General features: G+C 40.0%; 1 protein-coding gene across 3 annotated transcripts in view; it reads left to right on the top strand.

Moving 5' to 3' along the window:
* The window catches only part of ST8SIA1 (ST8 alpha-N-acetyl-neuraminide alpha-2,8-sialyltransferase 1), a 171,411-nt gene that overhangs the window by 73,549 nt on the left and 70,292 nt on the right, over window positions 1-27,570 (top strand). For all 3 annotated transcript variants that reach the window (XM_075121718.1, XM_048826604.2, XM_048826596.2), the window contains exon 3: window positions 20,603-20,712. In XM_075121718.1, the coding sequence (XP_074977819.1) occupies window positions 20,603-20,712 (110 nt within the window). The remainder of the gene's footprint in view (window positions 1-20,602; window positions 20,713-27,570) is intronic.

Raw genomic sequence — 27,570 nt, 5'->3', positions numbered from 1 at the left:
CCACACAGAGAGACAAAGGGGAAGGTTTTTCCCAATTTTAAAAAGTTTTAGCCTTCCCATTGACTCTTTTGGTCAAATGCCCACTTCCTTCCTTTTACCTACACAGGAAGACTTCTTAATCCTTTACAGGTAAAGCGAGTAGAGAACAACTACTAAGAGGGATTTTATAGCTAACTGGCTGACTGGGTGTCCATAAAAGGGAGCTACGCCCACTTACATTTATCACACCAAGTCACATGGAAGGGCAGTTATGCTCAGAAATGTGACTATGCAAAAATGGCACCTTCTCACGCAACAGATCTTCTCCTTTGTGTGCCCCGCTCCCTATCATATCTACTCACTCTACTATCAAAAGCAAATTTTCACTTCCATCAACCCTGCATAGCTCATTCAACTAGGGAAAAGCAAGCTGGATTTTATGTTGCCTCTCTCCTAAGCAGAATTGCCACCTTAGTCATTTTTTATTATTTATTTGTCAAGTGCTGACATTGTACAAGACACAGTTACTTGCCCCAAGCTGTTTACAAGGCAGACCTCGATGGGACCAGATGCACTGGGGGAGATCTTAAAATGTTACAAGTTCCAATAGCAGATTTTTTCCTCTGCTGCTGAGGGTCCGTGTGAACCAGAAAGAGCAAAACTTTACTTTTAGATCCCAGTTGGAGTTTGAAAATGGTCAACTGGAAAAGAAAAATAAACTCTTCAGTTATAAATTGAAATTTGATCTGGCAGCCCACTGAGAGGGAATAAAAGCAACATCCCACAATGTCATGTATTCTTTGATAGTAGCAGTAGCGGGACTTTAACCTCCTCTCTCTGTCAACCCAACGGATTTTTTAAACTATGAACAACCAGGGGGAGGGGTGGGAATTAACTCCCCTATACTTAATAAACAAACAAGAAATCCCAAACATATTTCAAGTATTGGTTCTTAAGAAAGAAAAACTCCCAACAGTTGTTATAAGTCTAAGGAGGAAGGGCCTGATTCTAATCTCTCCCCAATTTTACATTGGTGTAGCTCCATTGCCTTCTATGAAGTTATGTCTGATTTATGCTAGTGTAAGTGAGCTTTGAATGAGGCCCAAAGGAAGGACAGTGCTCCTCCAATCCAGTGCAAGCCCAGTTGTCAAAAACTGTAATAATGATTTGCACTTCTGTAGTGGAATTCAAAATGCCATAGAAACATTAAATAACCCACTGAGTTACCTATTTTCATGCTTGCTTTGTGAACTGTAAATAGGTATAGAAAGGTTAAATGATTTGTTGAAGATCAGTATCAGAGCTGGGACAGAGCCCAAGAATCTGGACTCCCAGTCCCATGACCTAAAAATTATTGCCTCTCTGGGGACATCCAAAATGTTTTAACAAATAGGACTTTGGGTAAATAGGGAAGAAAATCCTTGTGCTGGAGACTTCAGCACGTTACCAACACTTTGTTGTTTAGGAACTTTCAATTAACTGATTGATTTGATTGATGATTTTTTTTTAATTAACTGGTATTAGTTTTTGCTATAATTAATAATATGTAGCACTTAGAGTGCTTTTTATCCACAGATCTCAAAGCACTTGACAATGGAGATCACACTTCCTTCCTATTCCACTGTTTCTTTGGGACACAATAATGTATCTATAAATATTCAGATCATGAATTTTTACCGACAATTGCTGGAATTCTACACCCATTTACACCCATTTAACTTATTTGGCTTCCAGTTTTGCCCAGTACATATAGTAAAATACAGTAACAAAAGAATAACCTTTGAAAAGGTCCACAAGTCTGAAAGATTCTGCTGTTTCTTTCAGACTGATGGAACTTTTTAAGAACATTGACTGTATATAGCCAACAAAACTTTACAATGCAACAGACTTGTTTCTAAATGCCATCAAACAATATAAAGTTATAATCGGTATAGTAAGAGATTTAATTGTAGAAAATCAAATGCAAAATTATTTTAATTGTACAGAATAATAGCACACAGGCAGGAATTTTGATTAGTTGGGGTTTGCCTATCTAAAGCTGAGTTATGTTTTTCTTTGTTTATTTCTCCAAAATTGGCATCTGGTTGATTTTTTTTTTTTAAAGTTTTCCTACTATTAAAAAAAAAGCTTTATGGTATAATATTATGTCAGTGCATTTCTTTGGCACATTCAGACACAGCATTGTAGCACGACCCCATGGCATTAATCATCATCTAAAAATATATACATGTTATCAGCTTCCTCCTCTGGTTGTCTCAATGTGTTTGTGTCTGATTTTTTCTTTTTTTTTTTAGATTGCAAAACTACCCAGGGCAGTGATTGTGCCTCCTTTTTGATTTGTACAGGGTTAAGCACATTGTCAGTTAACAAATAATGCATGAATGTCAATATGGGAATACAAAGTGGTTTAAGGACTACTTTAATATCCTGCAAGTAACACTTCTGAAAGCCTCACAAAAATCAAGATGAGTGTCCTATTTGCAGGACTGATATTGCTAGCCCTCCTCCACCTCCCAAATCCCTTTAAAATCTGAATGAACCTAGAAAATCCAGAATGGGTGGCAGTCCTAACGTGCCAGCTTCCCATTCATCCAAAAGCCCATTTATCTGAAGGTTTAAGGATGTTCCTTAGGATCATCAGGCAAATGGGGTTGAACTCTTATACAATGCTGTTGTATTTCCATATAAACAAGATACAATTTGCAAAAATGTGAGAGGTGTATGTGTATTATGAGCTCTGATGGGAAATATTTCTTAAATCTTCTTTAGAAGAGAGGAGCAACATTTTTCTCGAAGTGTTTCCAGGGCATTCTGTGTTTTGCTAAATATGCACAGCCATTGTTCTCTGGCACTGTGGTACAAATGTCTGTCAGAAGGAGTCTATTTCAAAACCAGGGCTTTAACTTTTACATTTGTTTGATTGTCATATCTGCAGATATGTCTTTCACAGACAACAGCTACTTAGTGGGGGGTGGGGAGAGGGAAGGAAATACCTTCTCTGTAAAAATGAGTTTTAGATTTAATTTTAGAAAGTTGTCAAATGGAAATTACAGGGCCTATTGATATGCTGTGCTGCAAGTTAAATTTAAGAAAATGTAGGAAATTACATGTGATGGTTGGATTTGTAGGGTAATTGGGAATTCATTTTAGGAGAGAAATACATAAAACCAGTTATAATACACTTTCTGTTGTGGGCCTGATCCTACCCAACCTTTGTTGCTATGGAACTCCCATTGACTTCATTGGAAGTGGTGTGAACAGTATGTACCCATGATCAAAATATCAATGACTTGAATTAACAAACCACACACACATTCAACATAGTAGATACCATGCATTGAGAAATGAGTCTGTCATTGCCATATTATGTAACAAAAGTTAATTACAGAAACCATACGGATAGTAAATATAACTCTATGCAGAAAATATTTTAATTCCTCTTCCTGTCTGCAAAGCAGCTTGTCTGAATAATTGAAACACTCCTGGGCCAGATTCTCATTTACACTAAGGCCCCTTTATCACCCTCTGTCAATGTAATGGCATGGCACCCATCTCTTATGGGTGTGTGTCTGTCTGGCCCTCTTTAAACAGTCCTGGCCCCTGTATTAGGCCATACACCCAGGACTTTCTCCCTGGTTTCGCCCTCTCTGGGCTCTCCTGGCCCTAGCTCGGCCAGTAAGTAGGTCAGATCCCCTTCTGGGGGTTTAATCACTGTCCATTTGTAGGCCACTTCCCCAGTGGTCTATGGGGGCCCTGGACCTGCCCACTACTCTAGGTCCCAGTTCAGAGACCCTAAGAATAGCAGCCACGTGCCACTGTGTCCCTTTAACGAAACTGCGTTCAGTTCTCTGGGCCACATCCCCAGGGCCCCAGCCTTCACCGATGCTTCATTAGCTCAGGGCTTGTCTGTGTTTAGGCCTAACAGCCAGTAGGAACTCTCTCTTGCTCCCTTGGTCCATGCCAGCACTGAGCTGTCCAGGGTACTGCAGTTCCTTTTGGCCAGCCAAGAGCACCATCTACACCAGTGGTTCCCAACCTTTTTCTTCCCCCCCTTCCCGTACCCATAACAGAGCCTGGTCGGGAGCCATGGTTAGGAGTGGGGCTGGAGCTATGGCTTATGGCTGGAAGGCAAGGCCAAAGCTGTGGCTGGGGTTGGGGGCTGTGGTCGGGAGCTGAGCCCAGGGCCAGGAGGAGAGGCCAGAGCTGCGGTGGGGGCTGAGGCCGGGGCTGGACCCAGGTCAGGGCTGGGGCTGAGGCCGGGGCCGGAGCAGAGCTGGGAGCAGAGCGGGGCTGAGTGGCACTCCCTCCTTGCCCCCCAAGGGTCTGGCCTCGGCCTCACCATGTCCCCCCCCTCCCCCAAATGTTCCTCCATGCCCCCTTAGGGGGGCACATCCCACAGTTTGGGGACCGCTGATCTCCTCCTCTGGCTCCAGCAAGGAACTGACTGTCTCTGAGCTGCAGCTCCTTTTTATATGGCCCTCCTGGGCCCTGATTGGCTGCTTTCTGTGGAGTCTCTCTAGGCTGCTCAGAGGGCTTAATTCCACTGCTCCTTTCCTGAAATGGCTGTGACACGACCCTGAGGCCTCTAGCAGAGGGCCTCTGGGCCTAGTCCACCCCGTCACAGGAAGCATAAGTTGGTGTAAATTACATTTATATCTGTGCAAATGATAATGAGGACCTACTGTGTTTAGTACCAACACTGTATGATGGTCTCTCACCTAGAGGGTCACCAGTGACAACTCTGTTACTCTTCTTATTGTGCACATTATTTCAAGATCTCTTCAGTTATTTTTAACCTGTTACCTCATTTCAGTGAGATGCAACTCCACACAGCAACATAGCTCCAGCCACAACAGACCTTTTTAAAATATACCTTTCATTCTTGCTTTTCTGAGATTATACTTAACTGAGCCATGTGGAATTTTGGTATTATACTGTATAAACTAATGCATTTACAACACCATTCAGCATCCTGGAAGTAATTAGCAGTTTTATGTATGCTGATAAAATCTTTACTGAAAATTCCTTGTGCTATGACATAGTATTTGTTCATATTCACACTCATTTCCAGTTAGAAACCAGACATAGCCTCTACATTTCTAATTCTGTCTCAATCACTAAATATCCCTAGGCTACAGTTTAATTAAAGGCAGTTCCTGGACCTGGTCTTTCTGCAGGCATTTTACTATATTATTCAATATAAACTGGATAATATTCCTAACACAATTTTATAAGAACCCAAACCCGCTGTTCTGGAAAAACCATTATGTTTTGATACACTTAGACTTTTCACTTGACCCAGTCAGTGCATGTTGCTATTTGTTCAAAGTTTCTAGTCTGTTCAGCTATGACACTCACGTATGCAACAGCTGGACAGACTAGAAATCTGACATTAACATAAATGGACCACAATTGTTGTGTTTTCATTTAATAATCTAGTATTGATGCCCCTCCACTTATCTCTTGTTCTGGTCCTGAGATGCTAGAGTGATTCAGGTGCTTTCTACAAAATGTTTAGCAAATGTATCCCATATTTACAAATGTATATATAAAACATCCAGCAAAATTTGTATAACTTTGCATCTAACCATTTGAATATAATATTAATTTTCTAAGTGCAAAGATTAAACATTTACAAGATTGCACTCATTCTTTTTATTTATAATTTCTAAAATACATGAAAAAAGGTCTGATTCTGGTGCCCATTGTATATATCAGGAGTAATCATGTTGGTGTCAAAGGATGTACAGCGAATCAGACCCATCATGGCCAATATTTTTCAACATTAGAAGCCTAAATATAAACTCCTAAGTCAATATTTAGGCCCCTGTACTCCAATTCACTGCACACAAGAGTGACACTGAGGTTAATTTATGATTTATTCCAATTCTCAAACTAGCTACCTTGGACTCTTGCATATGAGAGTCAATTCCTTTGACCTACAGACCTTTTATTTGCATGGGAAAAAGCAAACTTTTCAAATTTTTTATGGTTTCCAGAATGCGTTAAAATGTTTATTTTTCAGTTTTTGTTGTTTTGAAATAGAAACAATAGGTCAAACTCTCTCCACTGATCTGGCCCCTTTATGTGGCTCTGGTTGTACTGATTGCATTTAGCCAGCTCAGATTTTTCCCTAGTTGAAGGGGAGCTCTTAGCTGGAGTGAGAGTGAAATAAGTGGAACTGGCTGGTGCGGTGTGATCAGAACACAGCTGTGTTCGTGCAATTCTTAGCTTTTGGAAACTACCTTGGGGACCTATACTGTGGCCACAGCTGTGCAGGGAAGAGAGCCAGGGAATCATAAATGGCTCCCTGTGGGACACCACCTTTCATGTACTAGGCAGATTTGGCTCTGAAAAGAATCTGGCCCTATATGTATTGCCCTTATTTTTACACAATTATTAGTTTGAACATGATTGTAATTGATTTTGGAAACATGTTGATTAATATACTCAGCTTGCTTGTAAATATTGCCTTTGACTGTAAGAGAATGCCATTAAAGGCCTTCATGCTTGCGAATATGTTCCATGCACATTTCCATAGGGGAATATGGCTGTTCATGTACAACAGGGCAACTCTCATTCTTCAAAAATGCATTTCCACCAATTAGCACATGTATTAACCTGGAACTCTGGGAAAATAATTTCCAGGCCTAGTTTTATTACATAGGGGTGTTTTAAACAACTATCCAACTGGAGTAGCTTCCCTACTCGCAAAATTTACCCAATGCTGCAATGAAATGGATTTAATTATTTTATTTTATTTTTAATGTTTTCCATTTTTAACTGGATTTTTCCAGGCCTACAAAATAGCACCTTTTAAGAGATCTCTCTCTCTCACACACACACACTAACTTGCTATTTACTTAATATCATGACATTAAAATAAAAACAAACAAAAATTCTTTCTGAACTGATGATGATGTAGCTTCCTGACTCAATTTTCCTGAAATACACATTTTGAAGCTAAATGTAGTAAAATGAACGTTATGGCTTCAGCTTGAGCTTAGGGCACTAAATCAGCATACCATCAAATACAGTTTGATATAGTTAGCATTATCTGTTCAGCTGAGGCATAGGACATGTTTCATGCAGCTTGAAGGGATTTCACTTTTGGCACTGTACCTTTTAATTTCTGTTTAACTAACCTCCTCATTTTTGTGTAGTTTCCTTTTCTGAAATTAAATGCTATAGTGTTGGGTTGTTGTGGCGTTTTCCTTGGCACAGGGATGTTAAATTTAATTATATTGTGGTTTCAGAGTAGCAGCTGTGTTAGTCTGTATCTGCAAAAAGAAAAGGAGGACTTGTGGCACCTTAGAGACTAACAAATTTATTTAAGCATAAGCTTTCGTGAGCTACAGCTCACTTCATTGGATGCATCCGATGAAGTGAGCTGTAGCTCACGAAAGCTTATGCTTAAATAAATTTGTTAGTCTCTAAGGTGCCACAAGTCCTCCTTTTTTAATTATATTGTGGTCACTATTACCAAGTGATTCAACTATATTCTCTTCTTGGACCTGATCCTGTGTTCCACTTAGGACTAAATCAAGAATTGCCCCCTCCCCCTTGTAGGTTCCAGGACTAGCTGCTATAAGAAGCTGTCATTTAAGGTGTCAAGAAACTTTATATCTGCATCCCATCCTGAGGTAACATGTACCCAGTCAATATGTGGTAGTTGAAATCCCCCATTATTATTGAGTTTTTTATTTCATAGCTTCTCTAATCTCCCTGAGCATTTCACAGTCACTATCAACATCCTGGTCTGGTGGTCGGTAATATATCCCTACTGCTTTATTCTTAGAGAATGGAATTACTATCCATAGATATTCTATGATACAGTTTGGTCCATTTAAGATTTTTACTTCATTTGATTCTATTCTTTCTTTCACATATAGTGCCACTCCCCCACCAGTATGACCTGTTCTGTCCTTCCGATATATTTTGTACCCTGGTATTACTGTGTCCCATTGATTATCTTCATTCCACCAAGTTTTTGAGATGCCTATTATATCAATATCCACATTTAATACGAGGCACTCTAGTTCACCCATCTTATTATTTAGACTTCTAGCATTGATATATAAGCACTTTAAAAACTTGCTACTTTTTAGCTGTCTGCCATTACATGATGTAATTGTATGGGACTTTTTTCATTTGACTGTTTCTCATCTGATCCTACCTGTATTTTATCATCTTCCATCCTCTCCTCCTTATTTTGACATAAAGAATCTGCATTAATAGATCCTCCCTTAAGGGATGTCTGTGTCCGAACCACGTGCTCCTCTGCACCTGTCGGCTTTACCTCAACCCTTTGTTTAAAAACTGTTCAATGACCTTTTTAATTTTAAGTGTCAGCAATCTGTTTCCATTTTGGTTTAGGTGGAGCCCATCCTTCCTGTATAGGCTCTCCATTTCCCAAAAGTTTCCCAAAAGATAAGTCCCCAGCCTATAGCAAAAATTCTTGTTAGCCTCTAAATGCATGACCTGGCACTTTGCACTATAAAATTCCATCCCATTTCTATTACTCCAGTTTACAAGGTCATCCAGATCTTCTTATATGATATTCCGGTCCTCCTCTGTATTGGCAATACCTCCCCACTTTGTGTCATCTGCAAATTTTATTAGCATACATCCACTTTTTGTGCCAAGGTCCGGAATAAAAATGTTAAATAAAATTGTTCCCAAAACCAATCCCTGAGGAACTCCACTAGTAACCTCCCACCAGCCTCACAGCTCACCTTTCAGTATGACCTGCTGTGTCTCTCCTTTAATCAGTTCCTTATCCACCTTTCAATTTCCATATTGATCCCCATCTTCTCCAATTTATCTAATAATTTCCCATGTGGAACTATATCAAATGCCTTACTGAAATCCAGGTAGCTTAGATTTACTGCATTTCCTTTGTCTAAAAAATCAGTTATCTTCTCAATGAAGGAGATCAAGTTGGTCTGGCACAATCTACCTTTTGTAAAACCATGTTGTATTTTATCCCAATTACCATTCACCTCTATGTCCTTAACTACTTTCTCTTTCAAAATTTGTTCCAAGACCTTGCATACTACTGAGGTCAAACTAACAGGCCTGTAGTTTCCTGGATCACTTTTCCCCCCTTTCTTAAAAAATAGGAACTATATTGGCAATTCTCCAGTCATAGGGTATGATCCCTGAGTTTACAGATTCATTAAAATCCTTGCTATTGGGCTTGCAATTTCATGTGCCAGTTCCTTTAATATTCTTGGATGGAGATTCTTTCCCCCCCACCCCCAATTTAAGCTGTTTAAGTTTGACTTCCACATTGTAAGTGGTAAATTCTACCTCAATATCCTTATAGTCATTAGCCACTCTGCCACATCTCTTCATTAGCCTCTCTTCATTAGCCTCATTAAAAACCGAGGCAAAGTATTTGTTTAGGTTTTGGGACTTCCACCCCATCCTCAGTGCTTAGTGGTCCCACTTCTTCTTTCCTTGTTTTCTTCTTATTTATACAGCTGTAGAACCTTTCACTGTTGGTTTTAATTCCCTTTGCAAGGTCCAACTCTGCTTTGTTTTTGGCAGTTCTCACTTTATCCCTATGCTTTCTGACCTCCATGAGGTAGCTTTCCTTGCTGATCCATCCCATCTTCTGTTCCTTGTAGGCTTTTTGCTTTCTCTTAATTACCTGTTTTTGAGAAGCTTGCTCATCCAGCTTGGTCTGCAACCCTTCCCTAGGAATTGTTTCCCCTTGCTTGGGATGCAGGCTTCAGATAGTTTCTGCAACTTTGTTTTAAACAATTCCAAGCATCCTCCACATTCAGATCCTTGAGTTCTTCGGGCAACTCCACTTTGCTAACTAAGTCCCTTAATTTTTTAAAGTTAGTTCTTTTGAAATCAAGGACCCTTGTTGCAGATCTGTTTTTTGTTTATCCTTCCATTTAGTTTAAACTGAATTCGCCCATGATCGAGCAAACCAAGGTTGTCCCCTACAACCAGTTCTATGAGGTCCTCACTACTCACAAATACCAAATCTAAAATGACATCACCTCTTGTTGGTCCAGCAACTATTTGGTGAGAAATTGTCAGCTATCACATCCTAGAAAATCTGAGCCCTACTGTTAGTAGTAGCACTTGTCCTCCAATCTATATCTGGGAAGTTAAAGCCTCCCATAATCACGCAATTACCAGTAGTATTTATTTCATTAAAACATTCAAGAGGTTTCTATCCATATCCAAATTTGGATCTTGGTGGTCTGTAACACATCCCAAGCACTATATCAGGGGAACCTCTAGTAGCTTTCCTCCCCAAAGTGATTTTGGCTCAGACAGACACTGTCTTATCCATTCTATCACTTCTAATTTCTTTACAGTCAACCCCATCATTTATATACAATGCTACTCCACTACGTGTGCCTTTATTTCTGTCTTTCTTGAACAGCACATACACTTCAATACACGTACTCCAGTCATAACTACTATTCCACCATGTTTCTGTTATCCCTATAATATCTGGTTTCACATCCTATACCAGTAGTTCTTGTTCCTCAATTTTTGTTACCCAGTCTCCTTGCATTGGTACAAACATCTTAACTATTGCTGCTTGGCTTCGCCCACATTCCTGCCCAATTGGGTACAGTCATTCTACTGCCAGTGTCACCTATCTGACTGGTATCAACACTGTCCCTCCTCTTAATGTCCATTCTACCCCCACTGCTGTTCCTTTCTCCATTGCTGTATCCTTTCTTACTTGATTTTCCTTCCTCTCAATGTTAAAATTAGAGGTGGAGATTACATGAGCATCTCCCAATGGTCTCTCCTGAGTTCCAAGTTTAAAGCTCTTTTAATGAGTTGTGCCAACCTCCAACCCAGAAGTCTATTTCCCTCCCAACTCAGGTGGAGTCCATCCCATGAGAACTGTCCTCTGTCCATGAATGCCTCCCAGTGGTCAAACATCCCAAAGCCCTCCTTATAGCCACTGCCTGAGCCATCTGTTGATCATCATAATCTTGTCTCACCTTCATTCTCCTCCTTTAGGGAGAGGCAGAATCCCACTGAAGATCACCTGAGCCTTCATTTCCCTAAGTGTCTTCCTCAGGCTGGCATAGATGTGTTCCAGTGAGAATCTAGCTGTGTCATTTGTTCCCATGTGAAGGACTATCAGTGGATTCTTTCCTGCTCCCATTCAGCATCCAGTATCTTAGTTCCTGGCAGACAGGACACCCTTCTGTTCTCCAGATCAGCTCTGGTGACAGACCTGTCTGTTCTTCTTAGTAGAGAGTCCCCAATCACGTAGACCTGCCTTTTTCTGGTGATGGTGTCATTATCTTGCCTTCCTCCTGTTCTTTCTGGATGTGCGTCCTCTTGTCTTTTATTCTCTCTTGCAATCTTCTGTGAGCCATCCTGTATCCTCCTGCAGCTCTGAACTCTGTGTATCTCAATTGGCTCTTTTCTTCTCATAGGTAGTCGCTTTTATCTTCTTCCTTGCCTTCCCTCCTTCACTTATGGCCGTCTGTGCCCCTCCTTCATTTTCCAGCTCAGCAAACCTGTTCCTGAGCTCTGTCTCATTCACTAGCTGATCTTTTCCTCTGCCTGGTTTTTGTAGTCACATGCTTCCATTGGCCACTTCCCTCACCCAGCAGTCTCCCTTCCGAGTTCTTCAGTCCAGTTTGCATCTGTGAGTCTTGACTTTTCCCTTCAGCCTCCTCTTACCTTTGCTCCATCATCTGCTAGAACCCCCTTCAAAACTCAACCATAGTTTCCACCTGCATCTCCTCAGATCTTCTCTTCCATCAGCTCTGCAGGCGGCACTTCATACTAATGAAGCTCTTTCAGATTACCTGCTCTAGGATCATGTACATCCCACAGCTTCCACATCCTGTCATCTTCATTGTCTCTTCCATGGCTTCAGTCACTACCACTGCTACCTCTGTACCTGTCATAGCCTTCCCACCTAAATTCCTATTCTCTGCCCCTAAGGATCATAAAAATCAGCACCATAAATGGCAGTAACGTAACAGTCTCTGTAGAGAACACAAGGATTAAACTGATTTGAAGACTTTACTATCCTCCCACAGGTAATATGGATACTCCAGGTCATAGTTGAAACACTATAGCCTGAAAGTGCAGGGAAGCTGTTGCCTGTATTGTTTTTGCTCTGTGCATAATCAGAGGGTTTCAGATATCTAGAGCTGTCAATCAATGCCTTTTAAAGAGCACAATTAAGAAAAAAGTCTTGAATTGGAGAATCATTATAGGAATTCTTTCAAAACTCCAGGAGGAATTTCAAATTCAGCGGCTGTTTGGTCTTCTTGATTCTCTGTGAAATAGAGACAATAGCTGTTTATGAGGATGCTAAAATAATAATGCGTTTTGTGTTACTGGTGACTAATAATATATTGTCAAATGGTGGGCTGGAATATGCATGATTTTGTCATGTAGAAAACCTCTTCTACCTCCCTAGCATTCATAGAAGGACATTTTCTTTCTACCCCACAGCACTTCTGTTTTTCACACAAAAATACAAGATCTTGTTTATTGCTAATATGTCTTACTGGCTGTATTTAATACGCCCAGTATTTATTTAAATCACTATTGCAAAATTAGAAAGTGAGACTAAAAAGTGGAGTTTAATACAAAAAGGATTTGAGTATCCGACACAAATCACCAAATATGAGACATGTCTAGTTAAGGGTGCATCCAGCTTTCTAAAATGTTGATGTACACAGGAAAGGTGTTGTGTGTGTTGTTTGTTGTTGTTGCTGTTGAATTTTTTTCTTTGAAAATATTTGTTTTTGTTTTTTTTAAAAAAATCTAGAATTTTTTTTGTCAAACATGTACTTTTTCTATAGAAACATTTGTTTTGACTCACAGTCATTTTTAATCAAAAAACAGTTTGAATGAAAAATTTTTACCAGCTTTACTCAGCTTACCTCCCAGGCCAGTAACTGTGGAGTTACTATTCCAAAGAGGAGGGAGGGGGTAATTCCTCACAACAGTGACTGTGAAATTCCAGAATGATTGTTATAGAGTCTCATAGTTTTCCTTAGGGCCAGCCCTGTGGCCCTGTGCAGTTAATATATAGTACAATGGCAGCTTGGCTCAGAAGAATGACACTGGAGGGACCCATTAAGCATAGCCTAAACTACTCTCGACATTCCCACTTGGGGAATATGCTGTCCCTGATTGACATTATTAGCTAGGAACGTTTTTTTTAAATAAGGGCCAATCAGCCTAAAGTTGTCACTTGTCCCTGGTTGACAGCTCTGCCACGGGAAACAAAAGGCCCATCAGACTGAAGATTATTCCTAAACAATAAGAGGGGAAAGAAGGCGCCCCCATGATGTCTGACAGGAAGGTGTAAGGACTAAAGCCATGTCAAATGATGTAGACACCAGGAGAAAGAGAATTCTCATTAAAGGTATCATTTATTTCTTTCAGCGAATGAGCAGGAAAAATAGGGCTGAAGTCTGCTCCCACATAACTCAAGGGAAGTGTTGCCACTGATTTCAATAGGAGCAGGCCTTAAAGGAAACAACTTGAAATTTCTCCTTTTCATAAGGATGCTGGCTTCTCACCAGGAATAAAGTAAAATGCAGCAAATTCTATAACCGTGTTTATTAAAAAAACCCCTTTCTATTGTCATTTATGTTCCCGATACTTTTAACTTCTTCCCTGTTAAAACAGAGAGTTTGCATAATATGTTAGGTTTCAGAGGAACAGCCGTGTTAGTCTGTATTCGCAAAAAGAAAAGGAGTACTTGTGGCACCTTAGAGACTAACCAATTTATTTGAGCATGAGCTTTCGTGAGCCACAGCTCACTTCAGATGAAGTGAGCTGTGGCTCACGAAAGCTCATGCTCAAATAAATTGGTTAGTCTCTAAGGTGCCACAAGTACTCCTTTTCTTTTTTCATAATATGTTAGTAACTCTTAGTTTCCCAGCAAGGCTCTGGCTGCTGGGTAAAGTCTTTATCAGTGAGTGGACAAAAATGAATGTTTTAACAAAATAACAATGAAACTGAAGTGAATTAGACTAGCATTATCTAATATGAATTCTATTTCCTTAGCAGTGTGTAACATTCTCTGGGTTTTATCATAATCCTTTAAACTGATGGCAATGATTTATTTTTGCTAGATGAATGAAGAAACTAATTGTTGAATTGCTGGATAGAGGCTTTGTTAAATTATCCCCAGACTGAATGGGAGTCTCTCAATGAATTGTTTTGTGTGCTTGCTTGTCATTAGACATTTTGGACCTGATTTTTCTCAAACTTTTATGCTAGGGTAGATCAGAGAAACTTCACTGACGTCAATAGATTTCCATTGGTTTTGAACCAGTGGGAAAGACCAGGCCTTCTGTGTTTCTGATGTCAAATATCCTTTTTGTACTATAGATACCTCGTTTAAAGGGAAGTCTGATAGGTTAGTTCCAACATTTAGGTTTTGTTGGTTTACAAAATTTAAACAAGAGTTTAGAAGAGTAATTTTAATATGAGTGATTAACTATACATTTAAAATGAAGCTTATCCTTTGCCCTTTTGGATACCCAAAATGAAGAGCAACTAGGGCTGACTTTTTAGATGCTCTAAGTATACAGAGCTCCTATTGACTAAAACTGTAGTTGTGAGAGCGCAGCACTTATGAAAATCAGGCCCCCTAGTACATGAGCACTTAAGTGAAACTGGCTGAGAACTGAGCAGTCAAGTTTTGCTGTCTCTGTGAGTGAAATGCAACAAGTAAAATATGGAGCATAAATGGTGGAAATCCATGTGGTGGTTTTTGTTTTTGTTTTTAATTTCTGTGGGGTTTGTTAATGTGTTTGGTGGGGTTTGTAAAATAGATTTGGAATTTAAAACAAACAAATGTGTTCTATTTGAGAGACAAAGTGGGTGAGGTAATATCTTTTATTGAACCAACTTCTGTTGGTGAGAGAAGCCAGCTTTGAGCCACACAGGGCTCTTCTTCAGGTCTGGGAAAGGTATGTTTCAAGTGCTTTTCCCAGAAATAAAGAAGAGCTCTGTGTGGCTCAAAAGCTTGTCTCTCTCTCACCAAGAGAAGTTGGTCCAATAAAAGATATTACCTTGCCAGCCTTGTCTCTCTCATATCCTGAGACTGATACAACTAGAACTACACTGTGTTCTACCTGTCATTTTCCCTTTAAAGGGACACCAACTTAAATATCAACATTCTGTTTAAATTTTTTTTTTCTACCAAAGTTACAAGTAACACCTGAGATTACTATGAGGGGAAAACTGCTTAATTTAAATCCATGGCTATTTGTATTGCCATTTTCACTGTGCACCCTTAGTACCGACAACTCTGGGCATTAAAAAAATATGAGATTGGCATAAAAATCATTTTTTTTTCATTTAGCTGACCCATGTGCCCCCACGGAGCTCCAATAAATCCACTGATTTGGTCCATGTGGGATCTGTTACAGAATTGGGGCTCTAGTCAATTTCCCCTGCTTTTTGTGTGGGTCTTTCATGCAGCAAGGAAGGGAGGTAAAAACATTTATCAAAATTAGGAAAACATAATTGTAAAAACACAAACACTGACATGGGGAAGGAGTAGTGCTTGAAAGTATAGGAATGAACCTACTGGACCAGTTCAGTGTCCAGCTGGGAGAGGGCTCCCTACTCCCTCCAGTAGAGGAAAAAGAACCGTTTTAGGTGAGGGGAGGCCAAGCTGATGAGGTAGCTGAAGGTTGCATGAGAACAGGGAGCAGTCAAATATAGGCAGCTACCTGGTAGAAGGTGGCCTGAGAGCTGGACAGAGACTCAGCTTGTTGCTGACAAGGGACCAGTGGTAACTGGAGCAGAAGGATGCAGGGAAGCAGCCAGCAAGTAAGATGGTGCAGTGGAAGGGTTGAAAGGAGGCTCTGACCTGTGTGCCCTTGTACTGGACCTACCCCTTGAGAGTGGACTAGGGACTGTTGTTTTGATCTTTATGCTGTAGTTTAAATTAATTGTTCCTAGAGCATTTGTTCCTTGTATTTTTGGCAGCCCAAAGGAAGGAATGGTCTGAAAATGGAGTGTTCAGAGCCTGGGAACCTATTGATGGCTAAAGCCTAGTTCTTGGAGCAGCTACAGCACTTGTCTCCAAGCTAGTGGTACAGGAAGTATGCCTGCAGACATCTAGGGGTAGCACAGCACTTATACTGACACCTTACAGTGGGGATGCTTACACTACTTCTAAATTGAGTGACTTCATGTTGAGGGGGTCACACGAATATGGTTTCAAGGATTAACCTTATGCCCTTTAACCCATTTCTTTGAGATGAAAAATAAAATTGCCTGTGTACAGAAACAAAGAAACTGTTTTTCATACTGTGTGATGGACAACATGTTGATTTGTATGATATTTATATGAACAGATGGGCTTTTCTGTATCAATAGGCTAACACCAGAGACCCTCAAAAGCCTCTACAAATTGAACAATAATACAGGTCTTTAATGTAAACTATTTATGAGTAAGACAAGAAAGAGAAATTTCTCCTGGAGCTTCCTAAGCAAGCAACTGCTCTTCATTAAGCTAAAGAACATCTTAAATACCTTAGAGCAGCAGGGACACTTAATCCTCAACTCTTCACAAACACTCCCATCTCTGAGGTGTTGAAGTCAGGTATTTTGTACAATGCCTTCACAAGGTATGTCAAATAATATGACACCACACATTTAGTGCATGGAATGGTGCAAACCTGGGGAGCATGAGGAGGGATTTTGCCTCAATCAGCTCAGTGGAATTCCACAGCTCCTCCACAAAATCCTCCTCCATCCTTTAGAAAAAGCATCACCTGCTATCTTCCTTCCTTGTATGGTGTGACTGACCTCTTCTACAGGCTGGTGCAGAAGGGCACAGCCATGTCTTGCCTCCTACACACACCTCTCTACTCTTTTATTGGACTCCCTGAACCATAGACTGCAATCCTGGTGCTTTGGTCTTACCCTGTTTGTCCTTCTTGGGTCTTGAAATTTATTAGTTTAAAAATTGAGGATCAGATTTTCCAAGGGGATTGTAGCCTCATTGATTTCAAAGGGAGCTTATGTGGCCAATCCCCCAGTCTCCTTTGATAATCTCAAACTGGGGGATCTATCTGGCCTGCGTGGATGTTAAAGGTCTCATGGCACGCTTTGTAAGTACGGGTCTGCCTTGGTGTCTTTGGCCAAAATTTCTCCCTCAACTACAGAAGTGACTGCATTTCAGTGGTAGGTGACATTTATAAAGCATTTTGAAATTAAAAGTGTTATACAAGTGTAAAACATTACTGTTGCTTTTAGAAACAATAAGTGAAAACCCCTCTGTGTTGGCCAACAATCCACCTCAATAAAATAGGTTTGAATGTCTGGACAGACTATAATCTACAGCAGTGGTTCCCAAACTTTTTTCAGCCAAAGGACCCCTTTGGCATCTGACTAAATATCCCAGACCCCTTTCATTTCCGGTATTACTGTAACATCCCTGCTAGAGTGACATACTCACCATGTGTGAGAGGAGTTCACACTGTGGAGAGAACAAAATGGCACCCGCTATGTGGCAAAATTGCCAGAATGCTGTTCTGATGCAATCTGGCCTCTGCATAACCCACAGTGGACCCTAGGAGTCCAAGGACCGCACTTTTGGAAAGACTGATCTACAGTATTGCTAAATATTTTGGAACTCCTTCATTTTCACTGTAATTTGGGATTAAGCCCAGTGACATGTATTAAAACAGGAATTATATAATGAAGTCTTTCACAGCTCTTGAAAATGAAGAGTTAATGGCTGCTGCATTTTGCCTATACACCATTACTGAGCTACCGTTATGTAACTAATTGGCTTGTAAAGGACTGTGTGATAACTTGAGTAAGGAAGGCACTGCTATTTAAAGAAAACCAACAATTTCAATTCTAAATTTCTATACATGTTTTTTCAATCAGCCTGCAGGTTGTCATTTGGTCAGGGTCACTTTTGAAGTGAGCTAGATTCCTAGTTCAATAAATGTGTAAATTAAAAAAATGTTCTTGAGAAAGCAGATGCACAAGCAAGAATGTGGTTGCATACTTAGTGTCACTTTGCCATGCTATCACTGTGTTCCTAGCAGTAGCCAGACATCAGTAAATCAAAACTAATTTTTCTTCCTTAACATATTGTAATCCAGGATTAACATACACAAAACGTTTTGATATCCTTAATTAGAAAGCAGGTGATGGCTTTATAACTAGCTGAATAGAATCCAGTTTGCTGAGGGGAAAAAAGCTAATTACAGGGAAGAAACTAAATTATGGATTTAAAACATAAAGGCCTGATACATTCATAATTCAGACTGAAACTCTGGGTCGGTTCTCTGTACTTCACTACACTGTTATGCCTGGTGTGTGCATTATGGAGATATAAGAATAATGCATAATGTTGCACTATACATCCCCTCCAATACTTAGGTAAGTATAAGTACTGCCACCATTTTGATTTGTCCCTCAGGGAAGAATAATTGTCTTGTGAAGCTCCACCACAGCACCATGACATTTGCGTTGACATAGGATGATGCATAGAATGATTCTGTCTTTATTGTGTGAGTGAGGTTCTGACAACCTTGGGAGATAAAAATCATTGCACATTTTTTTACAAGAAGAGAGTATTAACCCAAGTTTTTGGACAAATTCTATTAATGGTAACTTCATCCTACCTACTTTGAATTCCCCAGGTATTTTCAATTTAATGGAGTATTTTTTATTTCCTGGGCTAAACTGATTGATAGTGCTACTGTGTGCTGTTTAAACGACTGTCACAACTGATCCCACAGGTGGATGTATTTCAGAGGCAGATGAAAGGACTCTTCTACATGTAAGTTTAGTTTCCTTCCAAATGAAAGGAAATATGTAATAAGATTCCAGGATTGTTACTCTGTATGTCATTTTGAAGCCTAGAATGTCTTTTGAGTCAGCATGAAGGATTGGGAACAACTACAAGCTTGGTTTTGTTCAGAATATCATCAGGTTCAGTCATCACTGGGCCCTGTGAGAACTGGATGGAATGTTGGCATCTGAAGGTTCCGTGGCAGTTGGAACGTGACAGCTGATCAGAGGAGGTGGGGGTAACAGTTTCATGGGTAACAAACAATGGTCGTGCCTCCAGCCAGGCAGTAGCTCTGTGCAAAAAATTTGGGGAACATGTTCCCACAGCAATGTTGCTCACTATAACACAGTGCGTGCCCCCCATTTTTGGCTTTTGTACACACATGACTTTAAGAATTACACCAGTGTGAGAGCACAGGCTTTCAGCTACTAGTCTATATGTAATATGTTATTGTCATGCACTGCTACAATGTTAACACATAGCATTTTCATGATACCTTAACTCTGCATTGATCCACTGTTAAAGTGCTAGAAGGGATCTTATAACAATGGTAAATAAAGGCTGTTCCTCCGCAGCTTTAATTTATGCCAGGATTGATTGCCTGAGGTTTTAGGGAGCTGCAGTCAACCCCTAAATATCTTGCCTGAGGCCACAGAATGAGCAGCGCTAGTGCCAGGAATAGAATTTAGGAGGACCCCTGGTGGCCAGTACCCTGCTGTAACTACACTTCTTCCTCATTTATTCCTTCCCCCCGCCATGTGTCTTTTGTGTATAATCTCATTAAGGTGCCTTTTATATTCTTTGGTTTGTAGTGTTGTAGCTGTGTTGGTCCCAGGATATGAGAGACAAGGTGGGTGATTGGACCAACTTCTGTTGGTGGAAGAGACAACCTTTCAAGATCCATGGGTCCTACGCATGCTTATCACAGCGTGCGGTATACCTCATCCAGTGCATCAAAGGCCCCAACAACAACTATGTAGGTGAAACCAGACAATCATTGTGCTCTCGAATGAACACACACAGAAAAATAAAAGAGAAAAACACCCTATCATCCATGGGCATTTTTCACAAAGTGATCACTCCATATCCGACCTCTAAGTCCTCATCCTTAGAGAAAACCTGTCCAACTCCTTCAAAAGACAAGTTTGGGAATTTAAACTCATAATTCTGCTAGACACTAAAAATCATGGTAACAACAAAGACACTGGTTTTATGGCTCATAACAATTTGCAACCTACTTAACCCTCCTTTTATCTTATGATTACAGAAGTGTTAATTGCCCACTTTGTTTTAAGTGGCTTCTTGCAACCTGTGTTAACCCCTTATGCTTAACAATCTGTCCCATCTTGTATATAGCTATGACTCTCTTGTTACCTTTTCCAAACCTGAAGAAGAGCTCTGTGAAGCTAAAAAAACTTCTCTTCCACCAACCGAAGTTGGCCAATAAAATATATTACCTCACCCACTTTGTCTCTCTCTTATTGTTTTGTTCCTTCTTTTGTACTCTGTCCTGGTAAATTTGAATAGAAAATACATCCTACTGCACAACTGTTTGTGAACACCAGGAATTTATAACTCTGAAATTCTGCTTCATACAATAACTACATTATCTTAGTGCTGGATAGTGATGGAGTCTGCTTTTGGGAGTGGGAATCAGACTGCTCATACTTTGGACTAATTTCCAAGCTTCTTTCGCCCTCCTCTTTCCCCTTTTGCTGTCCCTATCCCCTCCCTAGTTCCTGATAGGCCTCAGGAGTGGCTGCTACAAACAAAGATTGTGTGTTCTTCTCAGTAAAAACTGGCCTTGTTTTCTGTTGCTAGGCTACCCCATTACAGCTCCCATTGAAGAAATGCTCCGTGGTGGGAAATGGTGGGATTCTGAAGAAGAGTGGCTGCGGCAGACAAATAGATCAAGCAGATTTTGTCATGCGGTAAGACAGAACCCAGCTGCAGCACTGCCTCCCTCCTTCCTTCCCTCCCCCCAAGTCTACGATCTTTCAAAGCTGTTTGTTTGTGATTAATCAATTGTAACTTGCCTTTTTTTCTTTTTCAGGGTGATTTACACAAGTGATTTGGGGGGAGGGCAGCAATGGCAGACTTATATACCCTCCCTGGCTATGGGGAAGCTTATCTCTGGGAGACTTATAGATGGATGAATTAGGCCGCATTAGACATTAGCCTGACAAACACAATGGCAGTGAGGGAGAAAGCCGCCTTTTCTTTTGCTTTCTAATTACATTAGGCAGGGTCTGATCCTACAAGGTGCTGAGTGCCCTCTTATGAAACTCATATCCTCATCCCCACCCCTTTGAAGTCAATCTGAGTAGATAGAACTTGACAGGGAGAGACCCAAAATGAGAGAGTGGGCTAAAATGTTTTCCTAAAAGAAAAGGAGTACTTGTGGCACCTTAGAGACTAACCAATTTATTTGAGCATGAGCTTTCGTGAGCTACAGCTCACTTCATCAGATGTATACCGTGGAAACTGCAGCAGACTTTATATATACACAGAGAATATGAAACAATACCTCCTCCCACCCCACTGTCCTGCTGGTAATAGCTTATCTAAAGTGATCATCAGGTGGGCCATTTCCAGCACAAATCCAGGTTTTCTCACCCTCCACCCCCGCACACAAATTCACACTCCTGCTGGTGCTAGCCCATCCAAAGTGACAACTCTTTACATAATCAAGTCGGGATTCAGTTCTGACCATCTGAAAATAGAGCAGACTTCTTTCCTCGGCACAGTTTGCTTTTAAACTCCCCTCATTCTCTTTTTGCTCCTGCGTTTCTGAAGGTATTAGGATCTGTCAAGCAGGACCTTGTGCTATATAGTTCTTCCTTGATTGAATTTGGCACTATCTAGATCTGCACTCTAGATATTGGAGGGGAGGAAAAGAAATTAGTTCCTCTTTGTTAAATATGAACAAGAAAAATGTTGTGGGGGAAGCGGGGAGGAAGGAAAGCTAAGCGTGCCATTTCTCATCTTTATAGGACTTTCTCATGGCTCTGAAACGGATGCAGAATTAACTCCCACTTCTAAGAGTTCCCTGATCAGATTTTGATGGCTTATTATAAAACTACTAATTTGTGAAAAAACAAACATTGTTACCATTCTGGTTTGCACCCAAGAGACCAAATACCTTCCTTAATAGAACAGAGAAGTAAACTACAGAAAAAAGAAATATGTACTGTACACTTAAAATATATGCAGGAAAGAAAATAGGCACGGAGGGGGACAGTGCATTAGTTGCTCTTAAAACATTTACATTTTGCATTTGCAACTAGATAACATTATTACAGTATTCCCTAAAGTTTCTTATACCTGGTTTATGGAATACCTAAGGAGTGCTTCAGTAGTGAAAATTAGTTACAAAGACAATTAGAACATTTTTAAGGGCATCTATTGTGGACTGATAGGAAAACATTTCCCGCTACCAAAAGGGGAACTTGGCCATAGGCTATTTTTAGTGTATTGTGAGTTGGATAGAAGTGGTAGTGGGAAATCCTGCAAAATCGAGCAGCTGATTGCAAGCAGGATTGCATTAGTCACACAGTCATATTTATGGGGAAAGGTTTAAGATCTTTTAAGTGTACTGGATAATATATAGGTGGTGAAATGCTTTTCATTAGCAGGTGGAGTACATTAGATTTAATTGGCCTTTTCCATATCTAATTGCTGTAATTCTATAGTTGAGTGTAAAAATATACATATTTTACTTGGTAATATCTCCAAAAATTACATGAAGTTGCTTCAGCTTGCTAATAAGATCTTTGTGCAGCTTCCTTTAAAATACCTCTTCAGTAACATCAAATATTATACCAATTTTAAACATATTGCAGTTTTTTCCCCGTTCAAAATGTTTTTATTTTAAATTTATTCAGTTACTATCCATCTCCTATGAGATCTGTCACAAGATTACAATTATATTCTTTGATATACTGTAATCAGTGAAGTTAGCTAATTACACAGTAATGTGGAAAATGGAGTTTAAACCCGTTGCTTGAACATACACTAAATAATGTTGCAATAATACAAAGATTGCATTACAGCAGCAGATCTCAGTCTTTAAGATGTAGCCCACCAGACCAAAAATTCAAAAGTATTTAGCATATCACCTTCATAATTGTACTCAGGGTAGTCATAATGGATTCTTATTTTGACAATATACCTTAAACCAGTGTTTCTGAACCTTTTCAGGTTTGCCGCCCCTTATTTGAAGACCACATTTTTGTGACCCTACCTTAAGTTTCCTGTAAGAGTAAGAATAGAAATTATATAGTGATAACAATAAGCCTATATAATTTGTTTGTGTTTTAAGATGTTGACAGAGAGTACTTGACCTTGAAGGGAAATCGTGCATGGCAGCAGAAGGGGAGTGAGGTGGTTTGAGTTTATTTTATATTTTTTGCTTTAGGTTGAAATAAAATTTTCAATGCACCGCAATCACTCTTAATTAACTTTCGTAGCTGCTTCAGTGGGTCATGACCCACCAATTGAGAAACACTGCTTTAAACCAACCCAGGTGCCACCTGCTGGTGGCTTTTGTCCCACTAGTGGTATGCGTACTACAGTGGCAGGCCAGTGCATTAGAATAAAGAACCTAAATGAACACTTTCAAACACATTTTTTCATTTAAAAATTCAGATTTGTCCTTTTGACCTCCAGCCAGATTGACAGCATATTTATCCCTCTACAGATATACAGATTATACACCATTGTGTTTGCCTACCACATCAGCTTGCCATTGCCCATCCATATCCATAATAATTGTATTGTTTCCCCTCAGTATGGTTCCTTGCTGGTCTGAGTGATGTGTAAGCATCTTAGTCATAAAGCCAATCAATCACCAGTTTCCTGTTTTTGCTTTATTATGCTGCTTAGTAGCCTGAAAATAGGGAAACACCCTGAGTGTCTTTTGGGAAAGTAATCATGATTGTACCTCTCCTCTGCATGGTCACTCAAAGAGGGCAAATGGGTTAAATGATCTCTTGCAAGGACTGAAGACAATCATTGTTCTTCATTTGATTATCTAGAGGATGAAGTAGAGGGCATGGCCACCCGATAAAAATATATTTGCTAAGCACTGTGTGCATTTGCAATTTGCTACATTTCCCATCCCCAGTTAAATTTTGCTAAATTTGGTTCTTATTAAAGAACCACAGATGGAACCAAATAATCTGCATCAATCTCTGTGCAACCCTTTCTACTCCTTTCTTAAACTCTACCTGTGCACCTGAAGCCCAGTTTGCAAGTCAGTTGTTTGGCCTGTCCAAAAGAGAGATCACCAACTGCGTTTAACTGAGCTGGTTTCATAATAAGAACTGTCCCTGGGCAGGGTCCACCTACAATGGTTCCTCTGGGAGCGTAAGACTATATAGTACCATAAAGTATCATAAACTGTCGTTAGGGCTGCAGGTTAATTACAGTGGTGAAAATTTCTTGGATACTGTGCTTTTTCTGTTTGTCTCCATGATTTTAATAAACTCACCCTGTCCTGGGGGGTTAGGCTTTGCTCTCTGCTCCATATGTTGTGACCTGGTGCGAAGGGTCACAGCAGCTCTTAGGTCTGGCCCAGCTGCCCCTCCATCATGACAGCAGAAGGGGAATGACACCAAGCCAAATTTGAATGATTAGCGCTTACGACCTGGTGCTTGGGGTCACAGTGCCACTCAGGTTTGGGCTGGCTGCTCCTCCATCTGTTTAATAATTGAAAGGCAAAAAGACCATGCATTGAAAACAATAATTTTAAAGCTTAGTGAATCCTGTAGTCTAAAGAATTACACCCAGTGCCTTTTTATGGCCAATGCACCCACCTAGATTTTTGGAGTACAGAGAACAAATATGGTAAAAGAATTACCAGTAAGATATGGAAAGAGTGACTTCTTTGTGGGATAATCATAGTACAGTTCTTATTGCCTTGGGTAGTTTTATGTTTCTTCTTGGTTCACCAGATACCTATAAGGCATGAGGGTCTCAGCCGTGAAACGGGTACTACCTCATAGGGAACTCTGCATGTTGATCGCATTTTTTCTAGTGCTTTGGTTTCAGTGAGAAGATACAGATACCATTCAAAGATCAGTGTATTTAAATCCATATTGCTTTGAGACCAACAGTTAGAGGATTTACATAAGCTCTTGGCCTCAAGAAATTCTTTTCCCTCCCGTCCCCTGCCCAAGACCAAAAGATTCATTAAATGACTAATAAGTGGTTGTGGTATAATTAAAAATGCATGCTCCTTGCTAGTATGAAACTTCCACTTCACAGTCTGTCCAACAACTATCTGGGACTTGGCATTGTGTGAACCAGCCTAAAAAATAATTGAAAAAGGAAAGGGACTTCTGCTGACCAGCTGGCTTCTTGCTGAATTTCCAGCTGGGTCCTCAGCCAATTTCTTAATGTTCCATGCTGCAGCACAAGCTGGGAGAGAGATTTATTGATGAAGGGAACTTGATTTTAAATGATACATCTGCGGCTGGTTTAGAAAAGCAAACTTATTTATTCATATGTTTGGGTGATAAAGTTATGGCAATGCAATTATAAAGGACAATGATTTAAACAAGCATTGAAAAAGAGTGTACCTTGATTCAGTGAAAACTTGACCTGCCTGTGCATGTGTGTTTAAATATAAAGATACTGAGACTTATCCTCCCAAATGCAAAAAGTCCATTAGCCGGATTGCCAATCTGTTGTATTTCCATGTAACAACAGATGACTAGGTTTACAGAGAAACTGGAGCAATCTACTGTTTCTTTTGATGTGCTTGGTGCTCAGTTGGAGCTCCATTTTGCCGCCCTTACTCACGCTGAGTAATTACCTTACTTTTCAAGCAGTCCCGTTGCTCTGTCTAATATATTATGCAACATCAATGAGAGTGGCAGAACTTGACCTGATAGAGGGATCTCATGCAATTTGAAAGTGATTTGTGAGAGTTAAGAATTAGCTCTGGTCCTAAAATGTCTCCAAGTCACCTTCTGTTTCCTTGACTTCTGTCATCATTATATAATCCAAAATCCAGGTTCTCCAGATTTCTTTGCAAGACAGAATCTAAGCAAATATTTATCTTGTTGCTAATGATGCTTTCCTCATCATTAGGATTTCTGAGAGCACCATTACAAAGTGTTGAAAGTGGCTTGACTTTCTGCATTTGTTGGGATTTTTTTGAGTGATGAAATAACAACTAAGGGGTATTAGAGTTTGTTTACAAGGGGGTAAGTATATTTTATAAAAAAAAATTAAGGCGGCCACCAACCCCAAACCCCAAGTTTTTTCATTTAATCAAAAAGTTAATGAAATTTTTCATTTCACACTTGCTCTCTTTTTATACCCCTCTAGTTCCCACTTCAAAAAAGTGAAAGACAGAGTGGGATTTTCCTGCTGGTTTTGACACTGAAAATTTTGAAAAAAATGTTTATTGAAATTCTTTGTTTGGAATGTCATTGAACAATGTCGACAGAGAATTTTTTCCAAGAAAAATGTTGTCATTATTGAAGCCCCCTTTTTAATGAGAAAACAATTATCAAAAGAAAAAAAAAACAAAAACCCAGCCAGCTCAAGGGTCAATATTCCCCTTTTCTTCTTTTTAAGAATTGCAACCATGAAAAAGAGAAAACAATAGTGACACATGGCTCTCTACAAATGACTTAAACTATCTTTTCATATTGGAGTTTTCTGACAGCATGAATATAAACCCATGCTTCTGATGGCTTGTATCTGAATTTATGCAAATATATGCAAATTTGTACAGTCCTGTTTTTGTTAGAGAATGTTGGCAGATTTGCATTAGTAGTAAATATGCTTGAAATTGCACAGAAACACTGGTGTGTAATGTGCACACAAATATCCTCCCACCCACCAACTCTGGACATAACACAGTGCACACATGGTCAGTATGGATTGCAGAAGGGGTCAGCCACTGTACTTCCTCCTCATGTTATAAGGGCTTGGGGCTCTTCATTGAATGCACTGAAAATACTTGCCAAGGGCAGCAGTCAGACTGCTATGGTACTAGCATTCCTTGTTACTTGGCCCTGATTGACACTCTACAGTGAATGCGTACTACAGCATACAACATTTCAGACTGGAAATAAGGTGCAAAATTTTTCACAGTGAGGGTAATTAAACTCTGGAGCAACTTACAAGGATCCTGGTGGATTATTCATCATTGGCAAATTTTAAGTCAAGATTGGATGTTTTTCTAAGAGATGCTCTAGCTCAAACAGGAATTATTTCAGAGAAGTTCTATGGCCTGTGTTATTCAGGAGGTCTAACTAGATGACCCTTCTGGTCTTTAGAATCTGTGAACATTATAGCATTAACCCTTTCTATGGTAATACTAGAAATTGGCACAGAAACTGAGCTCATTCCATTCCCTATTCCCCCAAATGCCCACCTTTTACTGAGGCAGGATATAGGCCCCATGCAATTTGAATTTAGTTGATGCTTGGAATGAGCAACCAGTGTTCATTGCAGGTACATGACACCTATTGCCTGGAAGTAGTGCACAAAGGAGCAGATTAATGGAGCACACTTTTGTATCTGGTCAGTCCTATAAACACAGGACATCCAGAAAAGGGGAGCTAAAGAGAGTTGGGGGAGAGTATAGTGCCAAAAAATAAGGTAGACTTTCACAGGAGCAAGAGGATCTGAATTGGGCCAAAGAAATCTGTGTCATCCTGGTAAAACAGGAGAAAAGGAGACGGATATGAAATGATGTTGCTGTCTATCCTGGATCCTGCCCTGCTTGACTTTTGAGTCCCCCTAGCCACTGGGTTGAGTGCAGTTGCATG

Source organism: Caretta caretta, chromosome 1, assembly GCF_965140235.1.
Source record: "Caretta caretta isolate rCarCar2 chromosome 1, rCarCar1.hap1, whole genome shotgun sequence".
NCBI classification, from domain to species: domain Eukaryota; kingdom Metazoa; phylum Chordata; order Testudines; family Cheloniidae; genus Caretta; species Caretta caretta.
Note: the sequence above shows the minus strand (reverse complement) of the source record. Positions and strands in the feature narration are given on the sequence as shown.